Consider the following 13888-nt stretch of genomic DNA (forward strand, 5'->3'; position numbering starts at 1 on the left):
CTATAAACTTAAGTTATTGATGTTATTGATTAGTTACCGATTGTATAATTATGTTGAAGCTGCCAGGAAAAACGTCAGAATACTTAGTATGTAATGTCGAGGTGTTCGGAAATATTTAAGACAAGGCAAAGTTGGCAAAATTCTAGTTTTCTAGTGAAAGTAATGATTAATTATTACAAAGAGTTCCAGAGTGAATCTGAGTTTCTCATCTCTAGTTTTAATGCTCTATGTTGGAGACGGTTATTGTAACACGGTTCGCGTGTTTGTAAATTAGGAACTTGCATGACGATTAAGATATTATTGTTGCGTGAATAAAACGATGTACATTTTCATCATTCATGTTGAAACTTTTCAGTTGTTAAGTTTTATAGCAAAAATTAGGATAGGATTTCACTTAGGTGCTTTTCAGTGGTTCATAAAATACTGATCTAATCAAGGCCCTGTCGAAAATAGCAGGAGCATAGAATAATTGTCCTAGCTTTGTTTTGAATATCAGTTTAACCGCGTCCGTGTGGGGCCTGTAATATCTCGACTTGAAGAATTTCTGATCTTTATATAGAGTTGTATCTATATTTACTATCAAGTTGAATAATTTAATTAACAAGTTACCGTAGCTTCGTCAGTCAAACCATATTTGTTTGAAGATACTCGATTTATCTTAAATTATCACGAAGAAAAACCTTTATAATAGTTTGCAGGGTTTGATCTGAGGAATAAATGCCACCTGACCTTGGGGCAAGCATATATGTTATATCACTTGCCCCCTCAAAAATCAACTTGTCCTACACGAATAGTCCGATTGTGACACAATAATCCCTTGCATCGAGTGGGATAAAAGCTTTGAGACATAGAATTACACAAGCCTGGTGGATGAGTGATTATGATAACCTTCATGCCCTAATGAAAATATATTTGTCCCGCGCAATTGGACTAGTGCTTAGATCAGACCCTGCTTTGTTTCAAATGTAAAATTTGTAAAAAAGTAGTTGATTATGTTTGAAGAAATCTCTTAAAGATGAGGAAAATTTGGCAATGTTTTTAGTTTTCTAGTAATAATCAAGATTAATTAGTTAACCTTGCGCTTTCCAGAGTGAGTGAATTTGTAGGTTTAATGTTTTTATTTTGAACTGTTTTAAAATAACTCGTTAAGCCACCAGGGTATAATTGTTGTGCAAGAATAAAAACGACAGACATGTTCGTCATTCATGTTAAAACTGTTCAATTGTTTAGTTACGTGTATTGCAACTTTTTTACTGTGGTGCTCATCAATGGTTCATAAAATACTATTTTTATTAAGGCCCTTATGGAAAATAGAGGAGCAAAATAGAGGAGCAGTCTCTTGATAAATGAGGACATATGAACAGTGTTAATTAGCAGATTGTGCCAGCAATATATGGACTCTAAAAGACAAGGCAAAGGTGGCAAAACTCTTTAGTTATCTTAAATTATATTAATTATCGTAAAATAATGTTGATGAAAATTAAATCAAAGACTGTTTAGTTAATCATAAGCTTTCCAGTTTGAATTTGTGGTTTTATCTCTGGTTTTTATATTTTATTTTGGAGACTTTTTTGAAATAAAGGTCATGTTTTTGTAAATGACTGAGGCACTACCCCAAGTATATGAATACCTGTCATTTAGGTATGATTGTTGTTGCGGGGATAACATGACACGTTCATGTCAATTGTTCATAAATCACTGATTTATTAAGGTCCTATCGAATAAAGTTGAGCTTTTTCTTGACAACTGAGATGTCCTCAATCTCGATGTCATTTGAAAAGTTGACGATGATAGATTCATATTTCATGAAATATAACAAAGTGTCAGTTATATTGACCTCATGAATTGTCAAATTCATAATCTTAGACTTTCAGACTAGTCCTTTTTTGGTGTTTTATGGATCAAAAATTACAATTCTTTGTGTACTTTTGTTATTTTCTTATTGATGCAAATTGTATAAATCAGCTGTAGTGGAAATGTATCATATATAAACACTTATAAATACCTTACATGTAACTTTTGTGGTTTTTTAAAGTTAGTACAATTTCATACATGGTAATATAAATAAAATTATTATTAAAATTTGAGAAAATAAGCTAAAAGTTAATAATTTGACATGTGAAATTAAATGATGTAAAGAATGTAAATCAGATTGATTAATCCTACGCTTTCCAGAGTATTTGGCCAGGTTTATCTCTGGTTTTAGTGCGGGGGCCATGGACAATTGAGTCCATGGTTGGGCCATAGACTTAGACTTTTTTGTTATAGAGTCTATGTTTGGACCAAGGGGAGTATAAACACTCATTTATAGTTTATACGCCTATGGTGGTTGGACTAATTGTTTTTGAAAGTCCACGTGTTTGAGGAGCTTACGTTATAATTCCTCGAGCACAAACCTGGCATTTTGTATAATTGTTGTATGAGAATAAATATGATTTTGAAATTTGTCATTCGTTGAGTTAAGCAACAAGTGTTACTAAAACGAAGCACTACTAAATAAAAAGACTATATGCACCGGAGAAAACCGACCAATTTACGTTTCAGATGCATTTGTTTATATCTGGTATTGCCTACACTCATTGGCAGAGATGGTTGAATACACAGATAGCACCCCTAGTGATGATTTCTAATGAGTGCAATAGCTCATCGGACTTCGTTTTAGTCATGCATAGTTCTTACACCTCTAAGTGCATAGGTCTTCATTTTAGTAGCACATAGTTTTAGTAACACCCCCATTTCACTGCCCTTCTATTAAATTCACTGCTTTTTACAGCCGGCCCGTGAATCATTTACGAACCCTGGCAGTTGTATCAGATGCAGTTTCCTGGAAAACTTTTAACTAGGCCACCACATGAGAGGCACGCTTTTCATATACAGTACATGCACAGATTACATTGCGAGTCTTGTGGCGCGCATGTGTGAAGCACGGCGGAATATGCGTGAAGGCGCATATTCTTCTGAACAAAAAGTAGTTCCAACGACAAATAAATAACTAAATTGATTAATGAGGCTGTCTGTACATAGGCCTGAGGCCTTAATGTGATATCATATAAAATAAGTGATGCATTCTGATGAATTCAATAGGGGAGAGGAGATGGAGAGGGGAGTCTGTAATTCAGCGGAAAAAGTTTCAAAAGTTTGAAGAACACATGAAGATGCCAAAAGCAAGATGAGCTTAGATTATCTCACAGCAAACAAACAATCAGCATCCAGCTGAACAGTTGTCAGGGTTTGATATAATCAATAATGAATGTGACATGTACATGTAAGACAGATATATAACAGGCACATGTACCTTTAGTAAACCGAGTTCACACGCCGATAGTAGAAGTCTTGGATTGAATCCTGCCACCCATCCTATTATATAAATACAATAACTAGCATACTCCAATAAATCTGAAAAAAACAACAAAACATCAACAAATTTTACAAAATCACTGCTGGATTTCATATATACAGGTCATATATCCATATTAGAGGCAGCGGGACCTGGTTCAAGTTCTAGGACCTGGTTCAAGTTCTAGAACCTGGTTTAAGTTCTAGGACCTGGTTTAACACAGTTCTAGGTTACATTAGGATACAGAAACCATACCAAAGTTTTGCTCAAGAGTCAATTAATGAACTGGATGCGGCACTCAGTCTGAAAGTTGAGATGTAGAACAGATATATATTTATTTACCGGCATAATCCTGTTTTTGTTCCAATATATTGAAAAGTCCTCGTTCAACTTTGCGATCGATAAAAGCATGACAAATATCGCTACCTTCTTCAGCCAATAGATGAATAGCAACACACGTCTGAAATAAACAATGCTGTCGTCACCAGGGGGCACTGTATATTCAACAATAAGATCAGGAGTAGATTTTAAGGATGATTTTGTGAGTTAAAGTTGCAGCCCTTTTTACTCTAGTGCCCAAGCAAAAAGAAAGCTAGATTATAAATCTTACAGAAGTTCAAGAGTAACTAGTAGTCATTTTCTATAAAGCTAATGTCACTGCCAAGAATAACATGAACAAGTTGTTCCCCTTTTCTCCCCTCCCTCTCCCCCAACTTTTCCTCTCTCCCCTCTCTCTCCCCTCCCTCTCCCCTCCATCTCCCCCAACTTTTCCTCTCTCTGCCCTCCCTCTCCCCTCTCCTAACACCCTCTCTCCTCTCTCTCCTCTCTCCTCTCCCTCTCTCCCCTCCCTCCATCACTCTTACCTCTTTCAGCAGAAATATATCATCAAAAAATACATCAAGAACGGACTGTAACACAGACGCTAGACTCAGTAATAACTGTTCATCATGAAACTGCCATTCTTCAGAGAATATTTGTAAAACAACCATAGCACGTTTCTGAATACCTGAAATAACAACAATCATCGTGTTGCTGTGATACGCTATTGAGTCAAAATTAAACTTTTTCGAAATCAACTGTTTTTTCATCTCTATCTAAAGCATAAGTTAAATATAACTGACCTGCACTGAATTGATGAATTTCCATAGTTTGTATCACTTGTTCAATAGCCTCAGCGTCAATCATAAGTTTAGTACCACCCTCTAAAATACAAAATCATAGCTGTCAATCAACAATTTAGTCCCACCCTCTAAAATACAAAATCGTATGGTAGTCTCAAACGCTCGAATGGCTGATATTTTTTAAATGGTTCTCATGTATTCCATATATTTAAACTAGTCCTAGGCTTTAAGCTTATTTTCAAGGTGGAACCATCAAGGTGGAACCACCTCCAGTTCCATGGTCATTGAGTAAGTTAACTCTCAATTGAAATCAGTTCATTTTCAATGAGTTAACTCTTAAGTTAAATCTTGGAACTGGGTCTTGGGGTAAGATGTAGATGGCGCCAGTAGTTAAACTCATACCTGCGCTAGCGAGTATCGCCATGGCTTCTAAAGCACATTCCTGCATTAATTCAGAACGATCGTGAACCTGCATCGCTGTCAATACTTTATGATGAACCTTTTCAACCAAACACTGGTGTCGAATTACCTCTACAAAAATAGTAAAATGCAGTTAAAACGCCTACAGTTTGAGATGATTGAAGATCCGTTAGTTTCTATCAATGGGACGAAAACATTCCGAAAATATGTCGTCACGTAGAAATGATATAACAATTTATTTAATGGTCGAGAACGGCTTATAAAATGTCAGAAACATAATGGTAAATGCATTACGTAAAATTGAATTCTAAAGTTATTTCTCGTTCATGTTTGGAATTTCCTTCATAACAAGTCTGGATGTGTGACAGTCAACTCTTATCCAGTTTCATAGAATTGTATTTACTTGATCCATAGATTCACGGTAAGTCAAAGAGCTTAGGTCATAGACCAGGTATCACAGTTATCTCTAGGGATAATTCTATAGACCAGGTATTAAAGTGATTGAGTTTTATGAATAAGTCTTTAACGTTGGTTCTGTCAGGGGTTTCTTGCTGTGTAAATATCTTACAATGTTTTTAACAGATGAAGTTACATAGTTTACTGTTGCTGATATTGATAATGAGAGATACCATCTCCAGTCCACCCTGGAATCATGGAAATATAGGTAAGCAAGTACAGGTGTAGAGTCAGTATGATTTATTCTTATTTCTCTGTATCATTGCGTGTTAGTCAAAACTACACCGATAATCAAATTTTCTAATTTTAGGTTGGAATATTTGGAATCAGAAACCGAACTGGGGTTCAATGTGGGGTGGTGCCCATCTGCCCAATTATCAGCAAACCCCACAGTTTCCAAACCCGTATTATACAGGTTTGTCTCATCAGCCAATCCCGCCGCAACCGAGGAAAACATTCTGTGAAATATATCCACAGAACAGAGACTGTCAACGACTCTGTCCACAACAGACGGGTAAGAATATTTCACTAGACGCCTCAATATAATACAGCATATAATACATAATATATATATAGTCCAGAACTGTAGGACTGGGTCCAGAACTGTAGGACTGGGTATGACGATCTGTCGCTATGTTTTACCTGCAGGTCTTCCACCTGAAAACTCAGTTATTCATGTAAAGAAAGATGAACCGTATAAGAAGGTTTATGGTCATCATTCAGCTGATTCAGCAGTTACAATGAATGTTTACGCTATTGGTGATGAGATGGTAAGTAATACCGGAGTCAACCTACAAACTTTTACCTCGACCCCTTCTCCACAATCTACAATCAATAATTTCAGCGTGTAGGTTACGATGTTTTACTAATGAATCCAGCAGAGGGCGCTGTAGATGCAGCAGGAGACCCGTGTAGTGTAGGTATACAGCTCAGTTTAACCGGACAAGAGGCTGACTACGGAGAACTATACTGTACCATGCAGAAACTGTCAGCATCGGGACTCCGGTCCGGAATCTCATCCGGTAATCATCTGTTAGTCAGATACGTGGGGGCGCCGGCGGCGCTGGTCAGTCTGCAGACGGCATTTGCAATGAACGTCATAGCAACGAAAAATATAAATACACCGGAATATACCGATATGCTGCTCGGATGATTATAGATCTACTGATCAACTCAAATAAAACTTCAATATTTCCTGAAAACTTTGATAACCCTTTTTCCTTTAAGTATCGAGTCCTTGTTGAAATGATTTGTAGTAGAATATTCTATGTGAAATTCATGTTCTTTTGATCTTTACACACTGAAACATGCACATGTATTATAGCAGTGTACATAAACTGTACAAGACAATCACATAATGCACAATCACTGTAAGCTGACATATACTTTTGACATGAAACATGCATGCAATATAGACTATGTACAAAATGACATGTACTTTTGATACAAAACATGTACACTTCGACATGCACATGTACACAATTAACACGAAACATGTACATGTACTTACCATTATCAGCGAGACATGCAATAGCTGCTACAGCTTGAAATTGAACTTCTTCAGTTTTTGGAAACTCGATTAAAGCTCTGATTAATGAATTCAGCGGCTCATGCTTAGCCATCTCTGATTTCCATTTTTGACTGCATGCAAAATAAAACAGCGCGTTCATTTTGAATTTCAAAATCCGAGCATTTTTCATTTAAATCTATAGAAACTTCGGTAAGACACAAACCTGAATATAGTAAGACCTCTTATAGCCATACAACCCGCAGCTTGAGCTGTACGACTTTTCCAATGTTCTTTCATTCCTAGTAAAATTGCCAGGTGAATATTCTTCTCCATCATTAAATCCTGAAGTCTCTCTAGAAATAACATTTACTGCATGAATATTCTCTAGGGAAATGTCTAAGTCTAGAATATGCAGTCGATTCTTAAAAAACCTTACAAGATATGAAGGCTTTTACTTGTAATATTTGCCCGCATAAAGAAGACGAGGACTCCGCTCAAGACAGATTTTATTTTGAAAATTCAGTGACTTCACTGAGGTCTTTGATGTTATATATTTCATATATAGGCTAGTTTAGGCTGGTTATCTCTGAGTTAGTCCGATCAGACTTGAGCTACAGACTCTACACCAGATATGAAGAAATGCTGAATGTTTTACTGATATGAAGTGAAATACAATATTTACCATTATCCGCACAAATCCAGTAGATGGCAGTACAAGCATTTGAAAATACTTTAGCATTCTTCCAATGAACAAAAATTGCTCCACAACACATTGTATGAATCGGATCTCTACAAAAAATCATTGGAAAAAAATTCGTTTTCGAGGAAATTACCGGTACTTAGCTCTGAAGTTGGGTTTACTTACTGTTTGAGGTCAGGATCTTCACCTATTCTCGACTCAAGAACTGGTCGATATTCCATCAGTTTCGCCAATGCTTTCATACATATAGACTAAAAACAGCAATAACAAAGAGATCATGATCCTTAACGACCCCCTCCTAACTAGAGTTAAATTACTATATTTCTAAATACTCAACCCTAGTTCAGTTTCAGAAAAACTCTAGTTCAGTTTCAGAAAAAAAGATCAACTCTTTTAAGGATTCAAGATAAAGTACACTTACTAAGAAATGAAATTGATTTAAGGAGTTAAAACTTTTTCATGAAAAAACTGGACTTATATCTGACACAGAACTGTGAACTCGGGTCTTTTTTGGGTTACATATTTAGAGATCTAAAGCCAACTGCATAAACATCTAGTGTGGGTTGTAGTTGACCTACCTGAACAGCACTGTCTTCTAAATATGTTTTAATTGCCACCCAAATTAATTTCAACCATTGATCGTCGTATTCTTGAGGATACTCAACGTCTTCAAACATGGCATGAGCTAAAATATAAACACCCCAATGTGAATTGAATTAGTTTCGTAGCCCGGGTATCAGAGAATCCTCAACATGGCCCGGGTATCAGAGCATCCTCAACATGGCCCGGGTATCAGAACATCCTCAACATGGCCCGGGTATGAGAAAAACCTCAACATGGCCCGGGTATCAGAGAAACCTCAACATGGCCCGGGTATCAGAGAAACCTCAACATGGCCCGGGTATGAGAGAAACCTCAACATGGCCCGGGTATGAGAGAAACCTCACATGGCCCGGGTATCACAGCATCCTCAACATGGCCCCTAAAAACTGACAAATTTCATATGAATTATTTACCGATTGCGTAGAATGTTTTGAATCCGGCTGTTTGGACGTCGCGATCTTTAGGACACAGCATCAGACGTGTAAGAATATTAGATTGAATATCCTTCTCAATTACATAATCCACAACAACATCTACAAACAACAGACACAAGCAGCTAATTACAGATATATACATACATAGAGTAAAAATAAACTTTGAAACACTAAACATGAACGAGAGGTTCAACTGTATATACAAAATAATTGTCCCGGTATACACATTATCACCCACACATTTTGATGAGGCGCCAGAGTCTGACCGAGCCCATTCTTAACAATTAAGAATTTTTGCTACCAAGTTGTCATAAAGGTGCAATAATTGCTTAGCTAATTACAATATTTTGGTTTCTTTATTTGAGCAACGTTTTTGACTGAGAACTTTGAAACTGAATTGTGGACCTGATTCCACACGACGGTCTACAGTCAGTTTTTAACACCGAGTACAATAAGAACTGTGGAATCGGGTCCTCAATGCTTTCTATAATTTCTAAAATGATAAGAATGTTTTTAATTACCGTCTGAACAGAGTTTACTGATGAGTAACATACACGCCGACCAAACTTCCTCCGTAGCCGAGACTCGTTTGATTGGTCGAGACTCAACAATGATACAATGAATCTGATTTTCAACGAGATGACTTCGCACTCCGTCTATAAACATACAAATAATACTGTCTTGTTTTAGTAATTAGTACGATACACGTTGTGGATGAAGAAACATTTCTAGAGAATCATCCAACTTGACGTCAGTAGAGACTATAGAATTAAAACTGGGTCCAGTTTTACTAAAAATTGGTTTAATTGCAACATACCGGCAACAATTCTTAGGCTAAAAAAAATTGATACCTTGTTTCTCCGCTCTGCTGAGCTTAAATGTTGACCCGGCCGGCCGCCTATCTACCCTAAACATTACTTTTTTTAAAATCGTGATCAATTTTACCATAACAGACCAGGCCGCTATAGAAATGAACTATTTACAAATTCTATCATATTTTACAAAAATGACCCAGCCGCTGCGGAGAAACAAGGTATCATTTTTGTTTCGCCTTACTTGACGTTTTTAGAAGCTTAAACATTTCCATGAAACTGAACCCTAGTGCAGCTGACCCTGGAGTAGTTTTGTTTAGAAGTGTTTTATGTCCCAACTGCGAGTAACAGTGTAACCCTACAAGTAGTCTTACTTAAAGAGACGGCCAGGACCTTTTTAGAGATTGTTATGTCTCACAACCTGACTAAGTTAGCAAGAAATTAGTCCATGAATGTGTCTTGAAAGCCAACGCCAGAGGTGGCTCTGAACTAGGGACCTCTCGGTTCCCAGTCCTCCACTCAACCAACTGAGCTAACCGCACAGGAGTGAGTATCGGAATAAGTGGATTAAAACTGGATTATTTCTGTTGTATACGAACCGTGTTTAATCAGTATCGTCAATAAACTCGAAGCCTCTTTTAAAACTGATGCATTGTTAATATGTGTTTTCAACGCTATAATTACAGCTTTCAGATCACCATTCTCTATAAATATCTGTTGCCTCGATTGATCTGAAAACAGAAAATTAGAAGCAAAACTTGAATACATTTGAATATGAATAACAACTTGAACCAGGTTTCAAATTGTAAGTAATCAAAAGTTAACTAGCTCATATTGCGCGGCTCAAATCTTATTCACAACTGCGGAATCATGACATTGGATCCGATACTAGAAATTCTAAACACTCACCAGCTGTTTATTGATTTGTTATTTATTTATTCTTTTTGCGAATGGAAATTCTAGTAGCTCTTGTTTCTCTCGACTCTCACCTCTTTTCAATAGAATATGCAGTACATTACAACTGATACACTGTAGCTCAGCATTCACAACGTACACACCCATAGATATTCTAATACTACTCATCACATTCTGCCCTTGTGACAATAAAAATTTCTTCACTTCATCTAAACACAAAATAAACATCTCATAATTAGAAGCTTCATGGATCCAGTTCGACAGTTCCGAAACCTGGCTCTAGAATTTTGAATGAATAAAACCCTAGGATCTTGATTCTAACTCAAGAACTGTGCTCCTGATATCTCCTCGATCCTCCACATACTCCTAGTTCCTGCATGATTCCTTTGATGCCACCTTGCTTATTGATATAAATGATCCCCTTTTAAGATTCATCTGCCTAAAGATTCATCAGAGAATATGCTATCCATGAAACAATGCCCCGACACCCAGAGTCAATAACTCTTATAGTGTTATAGTAATAAATGTTGTTTTAAGTTCATCAACTGACAAAGTGACTACTAAAACTGCCTGGTTCCCGATGCTATTCATCTGATCATTAAATTCAACCACTTTTTTGAGCAACGGATTTTTCTAGAATGGTTTGATATTTTTTGATACATACCGCTGGTGGTCAAGTAGGAAATCAGTTTCAAGGCTATCACCTGAGCACTGTCTGTGATTGGCTGCTGGTTTAACAGTTTTACGCAAATTCTAGATTCAAAAAGATTAACATCTCAATTTATTTGAATCAGTCTCACGTGCAGATACGACCATCAATTCTCATTATATTGAAATATGAAAATTCACTTACTTCGCGGAATCCAAATTGATGATTCTTTGTCTCAATGTGTTACTATAGAAACACAGCCGATAAAGCAACAAACAACCAGACTGAAAACAGAAGGTTATCATCAATACATGTACATGTACAATGCAAACATGTACATGTACGAGACAAACATGTACATGTACAATACAAACACACACATGTACAAACCAAACATGTGCATGTACGAGTAAAACATGCACATTTTGAAAATCTTAGAATATTGAAGCAAAACAACACTATTGCAGGAAGGATAAATTGTCATTTTCAAGTTGAAATTTTGGATTGAAATTTGTACACATGCATTAGATTTAAAACAGTCACCAATTAGACAAGAACTGATGAATAGTTTGCGATGGAAATTTGGGATGTTTTTGTTTTATTGATGGATGATTAGTTAATTGTAGGTGGAGTTTACCTGATGATTGACAAATCAACAACTGTGCAATATTTTGGGTGGAGCTGAAATTCACAGTTAAAGCAATTAAAAATAGCAATTATTATGAGAAAGCTGTGAGAAAAAAAACAAATTATCACGCACGTAAGCAGCGTGTGTTAAAATACAATTCTAAAGCAAGAACCACATAGCATACAGAGATTAACCATTGATAAAACACTCTACGCATGTCATGTCTATGTTTTATATTGTTAAGATACGTATGAAATGTTTCCTTGTGATGACGGTTTATTATCCAAATAGTCATCTTCACGAATAATGCATTCAGAACTACTATTCAGTATCCCTCTATAGATGATGGTTAGGAATGGGCCCAAGTCGGAACATCATCCTACAGGCTCAAGGAAACATTTCAGACTTAAAAGCATTAAATCCAATTAACCATTTAAGTGAATAATTGTAACAGAAACGAATGAAAAAGTGTGAAAATTTCTGAAAATAGAAGTGAAATCCAAATGGCACTGAAAGAAATGTTGATTTGTTTAAGCGCTGAAAATTAACAAGCTCGCAAAATATGTGGTTAAAACCTCCAAATCTCCAAGTATTTAAGCTGAGAAGCAACAATTTAAAAACCGATACAATTCCCCTATAAACCGATACAATACCCCTATAAATCTGAAAGCTGTCTAAATAGAGTTAAAAAGCAACTCAAAATATATATATATATATATTTATTTACCTCGAACAGCTTTTCATAGCTTTTGAAGAATTTAAACTTATCCAATATCAGTTTCTGAATGTGATTGTCTTCAAGAAAATTAAGCGCCATTTCTGATAGACATAAAATAAAACAAGGCAAGTTAGAAATGGATGAAAATAAGCACCAATTGAAATGTATTCAATAGTTAAAATAAATACAGATGAAAGAGAAGTGATCTCTTCAAGGCTATCACTGGGTTTTATTTTTTCAAAATTCTTTCCATTTTGTTCACTGAGAAACTGCAGTGTTTAGGCTGTAGCTTAGGGAGATTTGTTTATGAATGTCCAGTTGACAAAGGGGCTGATATAAACCTCTTGTTATCAAAGAATGATAGTCGGTATTGTTTGTGAATAGAGTTACCATACCTGACTGGTCACCAGTTACCACACCTGACTGGTCAGCACTCAGCTCACTGGTCACCACTGACCATTGCACCAACTTACAAACTCACTCAATCACTAGTACTCAGTAGTCTAGTGGTTAGGACAGAGGACTGGCACCTGAGGGACCCAGGTTCAAATCTCGGGATGGGCTGCAGCTAGGGTTAGGGTTACGGACCTAGGGTTAGGGTTAAGGACTTAGGGTTATGAACTAGGGGAATATCGATATGTTTATGTCAAACTGATTTGAAAACTCAAATGGACAAACTTCCCTTTTTCTTAAACTTACCATCATTGCAACAATCATATAACAACTGTAGCGCTTTTCCGAGATCTGCTTCATCGAAACAGTTTTTGAGAAGGTACCAGCCATCTTGAGCTTTCTGATAAGAAGCTGAATTAATCGTGTTGTTGTGCGTGCTACTAGATGATTCAGACGATGAACTCGGCCATTCGTCGAACGCGATCACCTGCCTCTCTATAACTGTATCATCCATCACTGCATCTTCATCATCCATTGAATCTCATACTGAAGTTATCAAACATTACCCTAAATCATCTTAAACCTAATTTCATAAGTTTTTCCAGAAAAATCGCCGAAACTGTTCCCTTAAAATGTTTGACTAGTTTAGCTGAAGTGTGTGTATGATTTAGATGACAGAGAGGGGAGGATTTCAGTCCAGCGATCGGGGGAACGATTACAGGCAGAGAAGGGGTAGTCTGAATACCAGATGTTATTGGTTATTCTCTGCACCGTAACACTTGGTTGTAGAGTAGTAGTAGTAGAATCCAGCAGCGTAACATGGGCGGGGGGGGGGGCGGGGAAACCTCACGACTCCAAACTACTGGCGATCTGACAGATAATAGCAGAAAGTGAGAGGGGAGAGATGAGGGTTGCTTTCATTTTATTTGTTTCAATTCTTCACACAACCCCGAACTAGAAATAGAATTCTGGTCGCGGCCGGTTGTGTGTTACTGTTTGTTATAATGTTAATAATGTTGTTTAAATTCAATTGAATTAGCCGACGACGGTTCTATATTTGACAGGCTGTTGGATAAACCTTCTGGAACCTCTCATACATCATGTTATTTCTAGCTATTCGTTCTATTCCTACTTGTTGTTACCGCCGTTTTATAACTGCGAAACAGAAACGCTCAATAAAACCTAATTGGAT

At 36.7% G+C, this 13888-nt stretch overlaps 1 protein-coding gene across 2 annotated transcripts in view; it reads right to left on the reverse strand.

Moving 5' to 3' along the window:
* The window catches only part of LOC141901585 (leucine-rich repeat serine/threonine-protein kinase 2-like), a 38094-nt gene extending 24216 nt beyond the window's left edge, over positions 1-13878 (reverse strand). Inside the window, exons 1-19 of one of the 2 annotated variants that reach the window (XM_074788915.1) lie at positions 13829-13878; positions 13003-13242; positions 12313-12404; positions 11162-11241; positions 10973-11061; positions 10383-10517; positions 9993-10124; positions 9103-9237; positions 8561-8680; positions 8123-8229; positions 7710-7795; positions 7527-7633; positions 7068-7197; positions 6845-6975; positions 4861-4989; positions 4459-4539; positions 4201-4343; positions 3680-3797; positions 3296-3396 (exon numbers count right to left, since the gene is read on the reverse strand). In XM_074788915.1, coding sequence (XP_074645016.1) covers positions 3296-3396; positions 3680-3797; positions 4201-4343; positions 4459-4539; positions 4861-4989; positions 6845-6975; positions 7068-7197; positions 7527-7633; positions 7710-7795; positions 8123-8229; positions 8561-8680; positions 9103-9237; positions 9993-10124; positions 10383-10517; positions 10973-11061; positions 11162-11241; positions 12313-12404; positions 13003-13231 — 2145 coding nt within the window. In that variant the 5' untranslated portion in view covers positions 13232-13242; positions 13829-13878. Of the gene's footprint in view, positions 1-3295; positions 3397-3679; positions 3798-4200; positions 4344-4458; positions 4540-4860; positions 4990-6844; positions 6976-7067; positions 7198-7526; positions 7634-7709; positions 7796-8122; positions 8230-8560; positions 8681-9102; positions 9238-9992; positions 10125-10382; positions 10518-10972; positions 11062-11161; positions 11242-12312; positions 12405-13002; positions 13243-13793 lie in introns of both variants that reach the window. The other variant, XM_074788914.1, reaches the window with a different exon arrangement.
* Positions 13879-13888: the final 10 nt, after the last annotated feature.

Source organism: Tubulanus polymorphus, chromosome 3 (genome assembly GCF_964204645.1).
Source record: "Tubulanus polymorphus chromosome 3, tnTubPoly1.2, whole genome shotgun sequence".
Classification (NCBI taxonomy): Eukaryota; Metazoa; Nemertea; class Palaeonemertea; order Tubulaniformes; family Tubulanidae; genus Tubulanus; species Tubulanus polymorphus.